The sequence below is a fragment of the Thamnophis elegans genome, chromosome 1 (genome assembly GCF_009769535.1).
Source record: "Thamnophis elegans isolate rThaEle1 chromosome 1, rThaEle1.pri, whole genome shotgun sequence".
NCBI classification, from domain to species: domain Eukaryota; kingdom Metazoa; phylum Chordata; class Lepidosauria; order Squamata; family Colubridae; genus Thamnophis; species Thamnophis elegans.
Window position 1 is genome coordinate 159582064 of NC_045541.1, and position 14668 is coordinate 159596731.

The 14668-nt window shown below is 43.7% G+C and overlaps 1 protein-coding gene across 3 annotated transcripts in view; it reads left to right on the forward strand.

The window, feature by feature from the left end:
• Positions 1-14668, forward strand: part of NIN (ninein) — a 130038-nt gene that overhangs the window by 76378 nt on the left and 38992 nt on the right. For all 3 annotated transcript variants that reach the window (XM_032236754.1, XM_032236772.1, XM_032236763.1), the window contains exons 9-14: positions 3186-3322; positions 4827-4967; positions 8843-9017; positions 10388-10498; positions 12573-12662; positions 14318-14450. In XM_032236754.1, coding sequence (XP_032092645.1) covers positions 3186-3322; positions 4827-4967; positions 8843-9017; positions 10388-10498; positions 12573-12662; positions 14318-14450 — 787 coding nt within the window. The remainder of the gene's footprint in view (positions 1-3185; positions 3323-4826; positions 4968-8842; positions 9018-10387; positions 10499-12572; positions 12663-14317; positions 14451-14668) is intronic.

The window sequence follows — 14668 nt, forward strand, 5'->3', positions numbered from 1 at the left end:
GAAAAACACCCTGAAAAATGCCCGAAAAACACTCCAAAAACAGGCATGCGTGCGCTGGCCAGCTGATCTTCAGGTTTCCAGTGCATGCAAAGACCAACTGGCCAGCACGCATGTGTGTGCTGGAAACCCAAAGACCAGCTGGCCAGTGTGTACATGTGCACCGGCCAGCTGCTCTTTGGGTTTCTGGCACTGCGGCACGCGCACTTGCACACACATGCATGCACATTCCGGTTTGGGCACTTGGTACTGAAAAGGTTCGCCATCATTGGTCTAGGGAATTCTGGGAGTTGAAGTCCACACATCTTAAAGTGGCTGGGGTTGAGAAGCACTGTTTAGAAATTATTCCTCCCCCATTAGTCTCCATGCCTTTGCTTTGGTAGGAGACAGCTTTCACAGATGTTTGCACATGGATGGCTTTCCCTTCCCTTGACACAAACAAAGGTTCTTCTGTTTTCGTTCCCCCCCCCCCCCCCCAAAAAATTGTACCATCAGTGCTCTGAGGCTTCAGTAATCAAAGCAAGAGGAACGGATTGTCTTTTCATTCCTACACGCAACTGTACGTCCAAATAAGCTTTATGGCAAGGAAGTCAGCATCATAGAAGCAAAAATAATATTTTTGAAACATTATAGCTTTATTCCATCATGTGCATTCAGTTTTAAGAAAAAAGAGAAATATTGAATTGAATTGAATTGAATTGAATTTATTATATTTCTATGCCGCCCTTTTCCCCAAGGGGACTCAGGGCGGCTCACAATCCAAGTCAAGGGGGGGGGGTACAAATAAGGAATAAAAAAGACGAACAGAACAATACAGAATTTAAAAGCACATAACAACCATACCATTCGAGGGGGGACAAAAGCTCATTAGCCCCAGGCCTGTCGGAACAGCCAGGTTTTAAGGGCTTTGCGGAAGGCCTGGAGGGTGGTGAGGGTTCGAATCTCCACGGGGAGCTCGTTCCAGAGGGCCGGAGCAGCCACAGAGAAGGCTCTCCGGATGATCGCCAGTCGGCACTGGGCAGCGGATGGAATTCGGAGGAGGCCTAATCTGTGGGATCTAATCGGTCTATTGGAGGTGATTGGCAGCAGGGGGTCTCTCAAATACTCTGAATAGGGGTTGGAAAGCAAAAATGAAATGTTTTGATCTGGGCAGCGACTTAAAAGTACTAAGGTTATAATGGAGCAATGACTTTCTAGAGCAGTGGTTCCCATCGTGGGACCCACGCCCCACAGAGGGGCAATTTGATTTTTAATGAGGGAAATGTGAACCTTGTTTAAACCAACTCAATGGCCTTTTAGGCTTCCTCCACATGAGTAGAGTTCACTTTTTAAGTAAAGTAAGAATTATATGTCATCAGGATTTTAAAGATGCTTAGGTGGGGCATGGCCAAAAACAGGTTGGGAACCACTGTTCTAGAGCAATGTTTTTTCAAACTTGGCAACTTTAAAATGTGTGAATTTCCACACCCAGAAAATCTGGGAGTGGAGGGCCACACATTTTAAAGTTGCCAAGTTTGAAAATCATTTGGTTAGAGGGTGGGAAGCAACAGGACAACTTGATGGGCCATCACTGTGATCAACTGCAAAATAATTTTTAAAAGTCAACTCCTGACCAGCAGAGAGGATTGGAGCCAGGGCAAAATGGCAGAATAGGGCAGCAATCAGCTGCTGGAGTGGAGGGGGTATGCCAACTACTGTAGACAATCAGAGTTATTACTATATGGGAATGGAGCGCTAAAGACCATCTGCTTGGAAGGGCTTAAGATGACTTACATAGTACTTTTAAAGTAGAGATACAAAACGCATATGATGGGGAGAGGTGCCTTTGTCCAAGAATAAAGCAGTGAGTGGTAGGTTGTGGCAATGGGGCAAGCAGAAAGTATGGATCTTCCTCATCTGTCCATTCCAGTCAGAGGTAAGTCTACCATTTTCAAGAGCAGCCATTTTATGCCTATAGTGCTATGAAGGCACAACAAGATGAAACTGTGCCCAGAATCCATTAAGTATATATTTGGCTGCTGAGCTCTGCATGTTTGTGCAAAGGGAACATCCGATCTGCAGAACAGATGATGCCCATGAAAACAAATTAACCAGGGCTTTTTTCATAAAATTTATCCATTTGGTGTCCACCTCAAAAATTGTAAAAGTTCTATTGGAACTGCTGAGATATGTAGGCTGCACTGAGATCCTGAGTAAAACCCACTTACTATTTATTTGTACTCTATATTTCCACTCATGTCTTCCGAAATATAGTTCATGTCACAAATCAACAACTCTTGTAATGGCATCCTGCATCTTCTTATCCTTTGCTACCATTCTGACTTCTTCTAAAACAGAAGAGACAAAAGGGATAATAGGCTGAAACATTTTTCCCCTCTGGCATAAGAGGGTTTTGTTCTGCTTGGGGGGGGGGGGGAGTGGAGGGTTGCATGCAAAGGAGACCTAAAAAGAAGGGAAAGAATTTTGTATCATCTCATTCTTTCCAGGGACAGATTGGGGGAGAAAGTTGAGCCACATCCAGGGGCAGGCTTCAAAAATTTCAGCAACAGGTTCTCTGCCCAGTTGCGGGATGGGTATGACCTAGTTGGCCTCCTGCACCATGGATTGGGGGGGGGGGGGGCGTTTTTGCCTTGCCCAGGCTCCGGAGGCTTTCCCCGAGTCTTTGGGAGGCCAAAAACAGCTTCTCCCAGGCTCTGGAGGCCCTCCAGTGGCTGGAAACAGGCCCATTTCTGGCCTACCGGAACTTCTGGGAGGCCCGTTTCCCCCTTCCCCGAGCCTCCACACAGACAACTTACCTCACATCCAAAATGGGATGCGTGGGGACTCCTGGGAGGGGCGGGGTGGGAGGGGAAAGCCAAGGGTGGGATTTGGAGGTTCTCCAAACCGACCATAACTTTAGGGTGAACCCGTAGCAGCTCACCCGTGGCCACATCTCCTACATGGATAGAATTAAATGAGAAAAATTAAAACTGACATGTGCGGTACTTGGTACTCTCTGAGCTTGGTGATTTTCTTGCACACATTTCCTTACCAAACTAGGTAACATAATCAGACTGTATGGTAATGAAATGTCTGCAAGAAAACCACCAAGCTCAGAGAGCACCAAGGATCCCACAGTTTAACCCTGAGCTACAAATATTCTCTTCTATCAAAGTTGACATGTTTTATCCATCCTAACTTTCTTTCAGGCCTTAGATTTCAGTTTGGATGGAAAAATTAACCTGGCTGAACTGACTTTCGCCCTGGAAAATGAGCTTCTCATAGCAAAGAATGGGATATACCAAGCAGCACTGGCTGCTTTCAAAATGGAGATTCGGCATTTGATGTGAGTATCTTAACATAAATATGTATACAATGAGATGGAGATAGTAAATCAGCTTTAACAAAATCCTGAAATGTAAGGTGTGGGGGGGGGAGATTTCCCAAGGAGGACTTCACTTTGACAAAGCTTTAATCAGAACATCTCTTCAAGTGCTAGATCAGAATTGCCTTGTGGCTTTGAATGCTAAGCGCAGAGGCCCATTTCCTACTGGATGAAGTCTTCAGCTAGAGATTCAAGGCACAGCAATAGCATTTAGACTTATATACTGCCTCCTAGCGCTTTACAGCATTCTCTGGATGGTTCACAATGAAGATGTATTATTTACATATTGCCCCCAACAATCTGGGTCCTCATTTTATTGACCTCAGACAGATAGAAGGCTGAGTCAACCTGGAATCCCATCAGGATCAAACTCCAGGCTGTGGGAAGAGTTTGCCTGCACTGAACCACTATGTTACCTTGACTCGTTTGGCACTGCAACAAAGCAAATGATGAAAGGCCTAGAAAACTCTGTAGAAGCCAAAGCTGACCAAGGCAAGAAGATAATAAGGAAACATCCCTTTACTTTCTAAACTGGGTTTGATTCCTAAAGATTGTTGAAATCCATAACTGTGTTTCATTGCCTTAAATGATTGGGGCAGGAGATAATTAGCAGACTGTAGTCTTGGAGCTTCATGTTTTCCACTTTCTTGACACTCACAGACATATATTGGCACAGGTGGCAAGTTCTTATCTTTACAAAAGCTCTGAACTGGGCTAACCTGCTGGCTGCAACATTTTGTTCAGAATCAGAGAGGTTTTTGGCAAGGGAAGAGAACTCTTTTAAATAGTAACCCATTTGTAGCAGAAGCAAGACTTTCTTAACTTGCTGCTCTTGTTTCTTAGCCATTCTGTTACCACAGCAAATAAACATATGTAGACTCATGCATATTCATTTCTCCCATCACTATCACTGCCAACCTACTTTGACTCCTCAGGGATTGCCACAAAGAAGAGGAAGTCAAACTATTCTCCAAAACACCTGAGGATAGGACAAAAGCAATAGGTGGAAACTAATTAAGGAGAGAAGCAACTTAGAACTAAGGGGAAATTTTCCTGACAGTTAGAACAATTAATCAGTGGAACAACTTGCCTACAGAAGTTGTGAATGTTCCAACACTGGAAGTTTTTAAGAAGCTATTGGACAATTATTTGTCTGAAGTGGTGTAGAATTTTCTGCATAAGCAGGGGGTGGGACTAGAAACCTCCAAGGTCCCTTCCAACTTTTTTATTCTATTCTATTCCATTCTATTCTAGTGATTCTCTAGACCTTGCTTTCTAGTATAACCTCACAGCCTGAAAGATTCCACTAGTTGTCGAATAATGATTTATAAACTTCAACATGCTATTTGTGCATCCAGGTAGACATACTCATACAAGTATGCTTGGAAATTGTCAAACTATTATCTTCTCTGTCTTGCTGGGAAATTCAGCCAGCATTACCTGACAACCGAGCTTTATTTTTTAGAGAACGAGCTGACCTGGTTCTAAGGGAAAAGGACAAACTACGTCTGGATTTGGAGAAAGTGGAGAAAAGAGCATCATTAATGGCCACCGAAGTGGACGACCATCATGCTGCCATTGAACGCCAAAATGAATACAACCTAAGGTATGTTGCCTTTATTTCAGGACTCACAATCACTGTGACTTAAAGGGCTGCTAGGTATCTTGAAATAACAATTGACAAGGCTGGCTGTTAGGTAAGCTCCCCGTTAGGAGAACGAGTGTGTGCAGTGAAGCGTAGTGAGAGTGGTGTAGAAGACCACATAAACCAGCATACGGAGACACTGAATTATAAAACAGATAGTGTTGTACTTCTGTAGAAATAGAGGTATGCAGAGTCCAATTCATACATGGTTAAGACAGTCAGTCATCAACATTCGCAGTTAAGGGGTGATCCAACAAACACAGTCCAGAATCATACAATACAATAGCAAAGTTGGAAGGGACCTTGGAGGTCTTCTAGTCCAACCCCCTGCCTAGGCAGGAAACCCTATACCATTTCAGACAAATGGCTATCCAACATCTTCTTAAAGACTTCCAGTGTTGGGGCATTCACAACTTCTGGAGGCAAGCTGTTCCACTGATTAATTGTTCTAACTGTCAAGAAAATTCTCCTTAATTCTAAATTGCTTCTCTCCTTGATTAGTTTCCACCCATTGCTTCTTGTTCTACCCTCAGGTGCCTTGGAAAATAGTTTGACTCCCTCTTCTTTGTGGCAACCCCTGAGATATTGGAACACTGCTATCATGTCTCCCCTAGTCCTTCTTTCTATCATATAAACAGTTCAGTACACAAAAGTCGCTAACAGTTGCAAAACTCACAGTAATTCATGCTGATCAATACACAACACATCTACAACCATCATCCAACAATCAGCATCTAACAATCAGTAAATAACAGTCATTGTGACTCCATCTTATGGCCGCTTGAGGAAACAGCAACCAATCACATTTACAGCATTTACATACAGTATTACTACCATGGTTTATATATTGCCAACCCAACTGTTAGATTACATTTCTAACACTGGCCATAGGTTCAACTAAGCCATGAATGTTAGAAACAGACTGGGAAGTAGGTTTGTGGAGATACATCTTCAGCTTTTTGACATTACTGTATTTTTCAGAATATAAGACGCACCATTTTCCATCAAAAAAGAGGGTGAAAATCTGGGTGCGTCTTATACACTGAATACAGCATTTTTGGCCTCCTTAAACCCCACCCACTTCGAAACAATGGACATGCAGAGGGTTTGGGAGGCCAGCAGAATGCAAAATCTTTTTTAAAAAAATTGCCTCTTCAAAATCTTGGTGTGTCTTATACTCCGATGCATCGTATAGTCTAAAAAATAAGGTATTTGTAGAGAGGTTGACTAAGAACTGCAGGATGAGACATCTTGAGATTCGTAACACCCTTGAAGGAAGGTAGGAAGACCATGTGCTGCATACAACCCCCAAATCCATTTCTACCACTTCTTATACCCCCAGGATCAAAATTAAATAATCATTGATTATTAGTGATGTAATTTTTCATCTGAAAAAAATCTTAAAATATATGCATGAAGTCTTCAAGTGACTTGCTTTCATTCCCATATTTACTAACAAGGATGAAAAACAAATTATTATAATAAATGGCAATACATAACCGTTTTACACACCGAAGTACAATAAAGACATTTAATGAAAATATATTAGAAAGATCGACCTCACAATTTACCAGCCTTCTGAAAGGATCAGGTTTTAATAGCTTTCCAAAATGGCAACTGGATTGGGACTAAGCAAATCTCAAGAAAAGCACAGCTGCAAAGAAGCAGGCAGAAACGGAGAAATATGACAATTTGCAGCCATGATAGAATATGGGTAGGCCTCAACTTACCGTGTTTCCCCCAAAATACGACAGGGTCTTATTTTCTTTTGCCCCACGAAATATGGCCTTGCGCTTATTATCAGGGAGGGCTTATTGTTTTGGGGTTGCTGGGCAGCTGCTCCCTTGTGAGCGGACTCCCGAAGATCCGGGCACAGTCTCAGGGGCGAAGCAGCCATGAGGTGACCACGCTTACCAGCAGCCACCCGGCAAATCCCCTCTCCAGCTGGGCAGAGCGCCATTCACTGACCTAGGGGTATCACTAAGGCGCCAAGCCACATGGTGCTCTGCCCGCCCCCCAGCTCCCGCGGCTTGGCACATTCAGGATACCCCCTAGGTCAGTGCATGGAGCTCTGCCCAGCTGGAGAGGGGGGTTGCGCGAGCACCTGTTCCGCCCCCAGCCTCACCAAACCCTTGCGCAGCTCTCCCGCGGCACAGCCGCCGCCGCCACCACGCTCGGAGCATAACTTCCAAACTCCAAAACTTGGCTGCCGAGTCTTCCAGCATCAGCCGCTCTAGGAGTGCTCTCTATGGTGGGCCAGCTGCCGGACAGAGAATCTTCCGGACAGAAAGTCTTCCAGCAGCCAGCCCACCATAGAGAGCATTCCTAAAGCATTCCAATGCTGGAAGACTTGGCAGCCGAGTTGTGGAGTTTGGAAGTTATGCTCTGAGTGTGGCGGTGGCAGCCGGCGGTGGCACTTTTATTTTCAGGGGTTTTTTGCCCATGCGAAAAATGTGGCAAGGCATTAGTTTTGGGACAGGTCGTATTTTCGGGAAAACATGGTAGAACACATTTAGTGACTGTTCAAAGTTACAATGGCATTGTAAAAAGTGAGTTATGACATTTTCACATTTAACGGCTGTTGAGGCATCCTCTTGGTCATGTGATCAAAAATCCAGGTGCTTGGCAACTGACTCATATTTATGATGATTGCAGCATCCGGGGGTCGTGTGATTCCCTTTTGTGACCTTCTGACAAGCAAAAACAATGGGGAAGTCAGATTCACTTAACAACCATGTTGCTCACTTAACGACTGCAGCGTGTTGCAAGAAAGGTCATAATATCAGGCAAAATTTACTTAACAAAGTCTCACTTAGCAACATACCATGCCTCAGCCCTACTGAAATCTGCATAGGGCTGCTGGGGGCTGAGGGAAGGCAACAAAGCCTCATTTTTTGTGAAAAATGGGGACATTTTTGCCTTGCCCCAGCCCTGCTGAAGCCTGCAGAAGGCTGCTGGGGGCTGAAGGAAGGCAAAAAAGTCTGTTTTTGCAAAAAATGGCCCATTTTTTGCAAAAATGGGATGCGGGAGCAGGGCTTCAAGAGGCCAAAAATGACTCTTGTTTGGTGAATAGGACGCACCAACATTTCCACGCTCTTTTAGGGTGGAGAAAAGTGTGTCTTATGCTCCGAAAAAAATGGTAAATTTTGGGCTCAGCTGTGATCAAGCGCTACCTGTATACAATTTTCAATTCATCCAAATTTCCACATGGTGTCTTGAGGTGATCCAGGATTCTATAATAGTTTCAAACATTTAAAAATCCAGATGTGTAATTTCTCTTGGGAATCAGAACTTTGTTTTTAAAGGCTCTCTGGTGAGGATGCCCTGGGATTATTTTATGAGGCCATTTACATTATCAAGAAGATCCCAACCATTTTACAGATAAATACCACTGAATTTTAAAGGGACACAGTGGCTCAGTGGCTAAGACACTGAGCTTGTTGATCAGAAAGGTCAGCAGTTTGGTGGTTCGAATCCCTAGCGCCATGTAATGGAGTGAGCTCCTGTTAGTTGTCCCAGCTTCTGCCAACCTAGCAGTTCGAAAGCATGTAAAAATGCAAGTAGAAAAATAGGAAGCACCTTTGGTGGGAAGGTGACAATGTTCTGTGTGCTTTCAGCATTTAGTCATGCTGGCCCCATGACCACAGAGACATTTTCAGGCAGCTCTTGGTCTTCGGCTTTAAAACGGAGCTGAGTACTACCTCCTAGAGTCAGGAACGACTAGCACATATGTGCGAGGGAACCTTTACCACAGAATCTATGACATTTTGTTAGGCTGCTGCCCACCACTGATTTCCAATACTCAAACCCTGGTTTCTCTTAATCTGTGTGCATAGCAAGCTGGATGAGGAGTACAAAGATCGTATTGCAGCTCTCAAAACAGAGTTCCAGAAAGATTGCGAGCGGATACAGCAGCAGGCCAGCAAGCAACATGCCGAATTGGAGCAGGAGGTAGAGAAGATGAAAATCGAAGAGAATTATCTCCAGGACCGCCTTGCTCTGACACTGAAGGTAACACGTGGCTTAAAACAGGAGGGCCAACTTATTTCATACCACAGACCATGCTTGGCCTATGAATGCTTTTAGGGAACTTCATAGTATTCCCATGTAAACACGGGCCAGCTAAAGAAAGAGGCAGGACCATGACAACAATTAAAATAAAAATTATCTAAATGTAATTCTTATTACTTCATGTATATCCTACTGGTTCAGCCGAACTGGTAGTGGTATGGCAGCCTGGGTCACTGGAACTGGCAGTGATCCAGGCCTGCCACGCCCATGAACCGGTTCCCCGGTCGCCGCTGTCACCATCTTGTGTTTTTAGTTCTGTACATGCACCGAACAATTGTAATTGTGCACAAGCAAACTGGCAGTAAAGCCGGGCAGAACCCACCCCTGATGTATATTAAATAACTTTGCCACACTCAGATTTATTTGATGGCTGCAACGGGCTCACTGGCTCCGTTTGCAGTTGCCCCAGCCTCCTGTAACCCTCTGTTCTCTGGCAGAGGGTTGCAGGAGGCCAGGGCAGCTGAAAACGGGGCTCTGGTGCCTGTGTTCACTGGCAGAGAGGTTGGGCCACCACAGGCACTCCCAACACCCCCACTCTGGCCATACCCACCCTGCCCCCTCCCCTGAAGTCAAACACAACCCTGCTGTGGCCCTCAATGAAATCTAGTTTGACACCCCTGATTTAAGCACTGTACATGCATCTGAGAGCTTAAAATAACCCAGTTCCTTAAAAAGGATACCCAGTGTAATATGAATGCCTGCCTCTCCATGTGGACGTTTTTTATTACATGCGTCTCATTTTTAATGTGCCAATCAATGGGCTGACATTTGGACGGATGTATTTTATTAAAAAGCTTGATGTCGGCTTTTTAAATTATGCAAAAAATAATTCTTCTGGGGTTTGAAGGAAAAGAGGCGGGATGGGAAAGATGAAGACCTTCTTCTAACATGATATTCCATGCGGCATCTGCAGATTCATTTGAATGCATGAACTGAAAGTTAATTTTAAGGCACTTAATTGGATTTTAGAACAAGGCAAGGGGTTTCCACTTTAAATATTATAATGATCCTCCAGAGACCGAGCAAGAAATGAAGACATACAGTGCATTCCCTTAGATTTTCAAACTCCTCTGGACCTGCATAGCAGCCTTTTAAATATTGCCTACTCTGATCTAAGTCACTCAATCTAGTGCCCTTTTCATTTATTAGAACTATAATTACCAGCATTTTCAGTCAGGCTGCATGAAAAATCCAGACATTGTGAATAATATCAGGGTGAAGAAAATTGAAACTAGGAAAAACACGATCACTTTATGTATTGTTTGGGAACCAAACGGGAGACTTTTGAGACCCTTTGGATTTCTTTTTAGGAAAACAGTCGCTTAGAGCATGAGCTCCTGGAAATGGGGGAGAAGTTGGTGAAGTATGAAAGCATGATGAGCAAATTGCAGAATAATTGGGAAAACGTCTTAGCAGACAAGGTAAGAAGTGGTTGGTGATTGATTCAGCATTCCAGGAGGAGGTTGGCTTTTAGGACAAGAAGAAAGCAAAACCCCAGAATATATTACAAATGTCCCTTGACTTTATGAAGATTTTAAAATGCAATTAATAAGGACTTTGGGTCTGGATCAGGGATTGGCAACCTTAAACACTGAAAGACTCACAAAGGTCCTAACCAGAAACCCACCATTCAATTCTGGAGCCGATTGGAAGTCCAGTACCCCCACCATAGAGTCTCCTCCTAGTGCGGCATACTTTTTCCTCTGCCAACCAGAAGTCCAATACCCCCACCATAGAGTCTCCACCCAGTGCAGTGTCCTTTTTCCTCTACCTGTCCTAATCAAAAGCCCTATCAATTGTGGAGCCGACCGGTGACAGGGAGCTGCAGCAGAGGGATGAAAGAGCCACATGCAGCTCCAGAGCCACAGGTTGCCAACCCCTGGTCTGGATGAATCTGGCACAAACAAACCTGAAGGAAATGATGCAGAGATTTTGAAAGTTAAATAGTAAGACTGATACAATAAAAGTCCACTCGGCCATCTGAAACTGCAAAGATGTTGGGAACTATATTTTCAGACTTGCAGTTCAATCACTTCAAAGAACCAGTTCAACCCCTTTAGCAAATGACTGCAAGAATAAGGACCGTATTCTTACCATCACCCTAAATATGGAGTGGTTCATCCTAGAGAGGCACTTTTTCTGGTGTCCTTCAAGTCTTGATTTTCTAGAGCTTCATGGTGTATTTTTTTGTAATCAGGTGGAGGGTAATGTTTGAAACCACAAATTACCATGTAAACTTCTTATTATTTTATTATTTTATTTTATTATTTACTGCAGTCTATAAATACACCATACTGTGGGGCGCAGTGGGTGAGTTGTAAATTTTTCATCCGGCGACTGCTTGAACTTAACATTGCTGAAGAAGTGGTACTTACAACCATTCTCATACCTGTCGCAACTGCAGTATCCCTATGATCACATGACTGCAATCCGGATGCTTGGCAACCAGCTTGCAGTTATGACCTTGTAGCATCCCAGAGTCATGTGATCATCATTTGCAACCTTCAGTGCTGGCTTCTGACAAGCAGAGTCAATGGAGAAGCCAGCAGGAGCTTGCAAAAGATGACCATCCCGCTTCACAATGTAGTGGGATTCATTGAATGACAGCAAGTGGAAATACCGCAACTGCTGTCACTAAGTGATGCAGTCACATGCCATTGTGCTTTATGACTGTATTACTTAGCAATGGAAATTCTAGTCCCAATTACTTAATTAGTTAATGTCATTAAGTCAGGACTATATGTGTTGTTTATTTATTTATAATTCACTATATGTAGTATTTAATATGCTACCCAGAATCACAGAGTTTGAGATGGACAGCCATATAAGTGCATAACCAATTAAATACTACATATGTCTATATGCTACCAGTATAAATATCCTGGTAGCAGCACTTGCCTTGCACACCTCCAGATGTGATCTCTGACATAGTTTCTAAAGCAGTATCCCTTAGCTGGGTTGTCAGTGTGTATGAAAGTTCATGACTTGGCAGAGACATGGTAACAAGGTCAGCCAATGAATAGACGTGACAACTGGGTCAGCCAATGAGGGCTGCTTGGAAACTGAAACAGTATTTGCTGTGTGAGCAGCAAGGAGACAGCAAGGAGCTCAACTGTTCTGTACTAAAGCTCTGAGGCTGTGCTGAACTCTAAACTAGTATGCTGCTCTGAACTGAAACTGTTCTCTACCTGTGTTTTGCTTGTTTTTGCTACCACATTGGAAAACCTGCTTTTGGTATTGTATATTTCATGTGTTATATATATATAAAGAGAAGTTAATGAATCCTGCTGAATCAGTTACCTGTGTGTACTTTCTGGATGTGATTGCTGCTATAAACTCTGACATGGGTGCCCTCCCTCTATTCAGTGCACCAAGTTTCCTTTCAAATCCAATAATAAAGTTTCATTCCCTGGACCATCACCTAACTGCTGTACCATTGAGGCAAACAGGCTGTCAAAGGCAGGGAGAAGATGACCATGTGTTCTTTGATTCTAGTTTGGAGACCTCGATCCTGGCAGTGCGGAGTTCTTCCTTCAGGAGGAGCGGCTGAGTCAGATGAAGAAGAAATACGAGCAGCAGTGCAGGGTAAGAATGAAATTTCAGCTGGAAGACAGTAAGGTTTTTTCCAAGGCCTAGGCCTAGAGACTCCAGTGAACCACTTTTCTTGATGCATGCATAAAGAGAGCTACGAGATCATTTTATCAAAGTGAGTAGATTTACAAAATTAGCAAGATTAAGCCTCATCACGTGTTCCAGATGTGAAATGGCCAGCTGACTAGGCAAGCCTCGGAGCTTCGTTTCTTCCTCCCACCCCACCATCTACAGAGAAGAGGACTGACCTACTTCCCAAATGGCAACACATAGCCAGCCTTGCTTGAGCCCCGCCAAAAACTAAAGTGTCAGACCTAATTAGGATTTTAATGGCAGCCTCCCATGAGTGCCCAAGGTTTTAGGATAGAGGAATTGAAGCAACAGCCTAAAAGAAGGCAATGGAGAACTGTTTCTATACTGTTACCAGGAATACCGTATGGACATGGACCAAGCATCCAGAGAGTCTGTTTGGTTCAATCCTTAGACCCTTCAAATAATGTCATAGAACTTGTCTATGGAGATTCTCAGTCATCCAGGTCATGGTTGTCCCAAAGGTGCTTTTTTTCCATAGGCAACTGGACTTTTTTTCTTTTTCTTTGAAGACATTTCACTTCTCATCCAAGAAGCTTCTTCAGTTCTGACTGGATGGTGAGGAATGGGAGGATTTACAATCCTTGCAGATGCCCAGATGCCTGCAAGGAATATAAATCCTCCCATTCCCCACATTCCAGGCTCTAAAATATCCTCTTTCCAGAGTTGCATTTACTCTACCCTCTCATCATTTAAGCAATATATAAAAGGTCTCTCTTTCATTTGGTGTTTTAACGGTTGCATTTTAATATTGATGGTTATTTTAATATGTACTTAGATTTTGCCTTCTGTAAAAAGGTGAGATATAAAGAAATACATAAATACCTCTAAAGTCACTAGCCATTCAAGAACAGAAGGTTCTTCATCCTGACCTGAAACTTATCCAGGAGTTTTTCCAAAGCTGCTCATTTTATGTTGATCTTAAGACATGTCACTACCCAGACAGCTATACACTGTAGTTAAAGAGATGGCTCTAACGCTTAGTTCCCAAATTGCTCTATTTCAGAGCAACTAAGATGATCAAAGGCCCGGAGACTATATAAAGAACGGCTGCAGGTTTTGGGTCTAGCTAGTCTAAAGAAAAGAAGAATTAAGGGTGACATAGCAATATTTCAGCATTTGAGAGACTGCCACAAAGAAGAGGGGGGTCAAATTATTCTCCAAAGTACAAGAGGGCAGGACAAGAAACAATGGTTGAAAATTAATGAAAGAGAGAAGCAACCTGGAATTAAGGAGAAACCTCCTAACAGTGAGGACAATTAACCCGTGGAACAGCTTGCCTCCCGAAATAATGGGCACTCCATCACTGGAGGGTTTTAAGAAGAGACTGGACAGCCACTGGTCTGAGATGGTATAGATTCTCCTGCTTGAGCAGGGGGGGTGGACTAGAAAACTTCCAGATTCTGTTCTGTTCTGTTCAAGCCAGGGTTCAGTTCCAGCCTCTTATGCAAATACATGTGGATTTGCTGCTGTTCAGTTCTCCCAGTTCATAAGAATATTACTGTTCCAATTGATTGTTTGGCTGGGTTGCTCCTGATGAGATTGCATCTGGTTTTCAGGAACTTCAAGATCACATAGATGAGCTTCAGTCTCAGCTGGAAGAGTATCAGATACAAGGCAGAATTATTCGCCCTTCACTGCAAAGCTCTCTCTATGAGGAACTAAACGACGGCGGAATGCAAGGTGGTCAAGGTACAATATGTCCTACCTACTATATATTATGAGGGAGTTAGCACTGTTTTGGGGCCAATCAAATCGTCTTTCCAAGGACACTGTAGCCAATATTGCAAGAGTGTACCTGTTGTGGTCTGCCGGTGGCAGCAGAGTTGGACAGTGAGGAGGTTGGGGAGGAACATGGGCCAGTCCTGGAGTCTGGGGAAGGCTCTGATGAGGGCTCTGTGTTGGAGGCA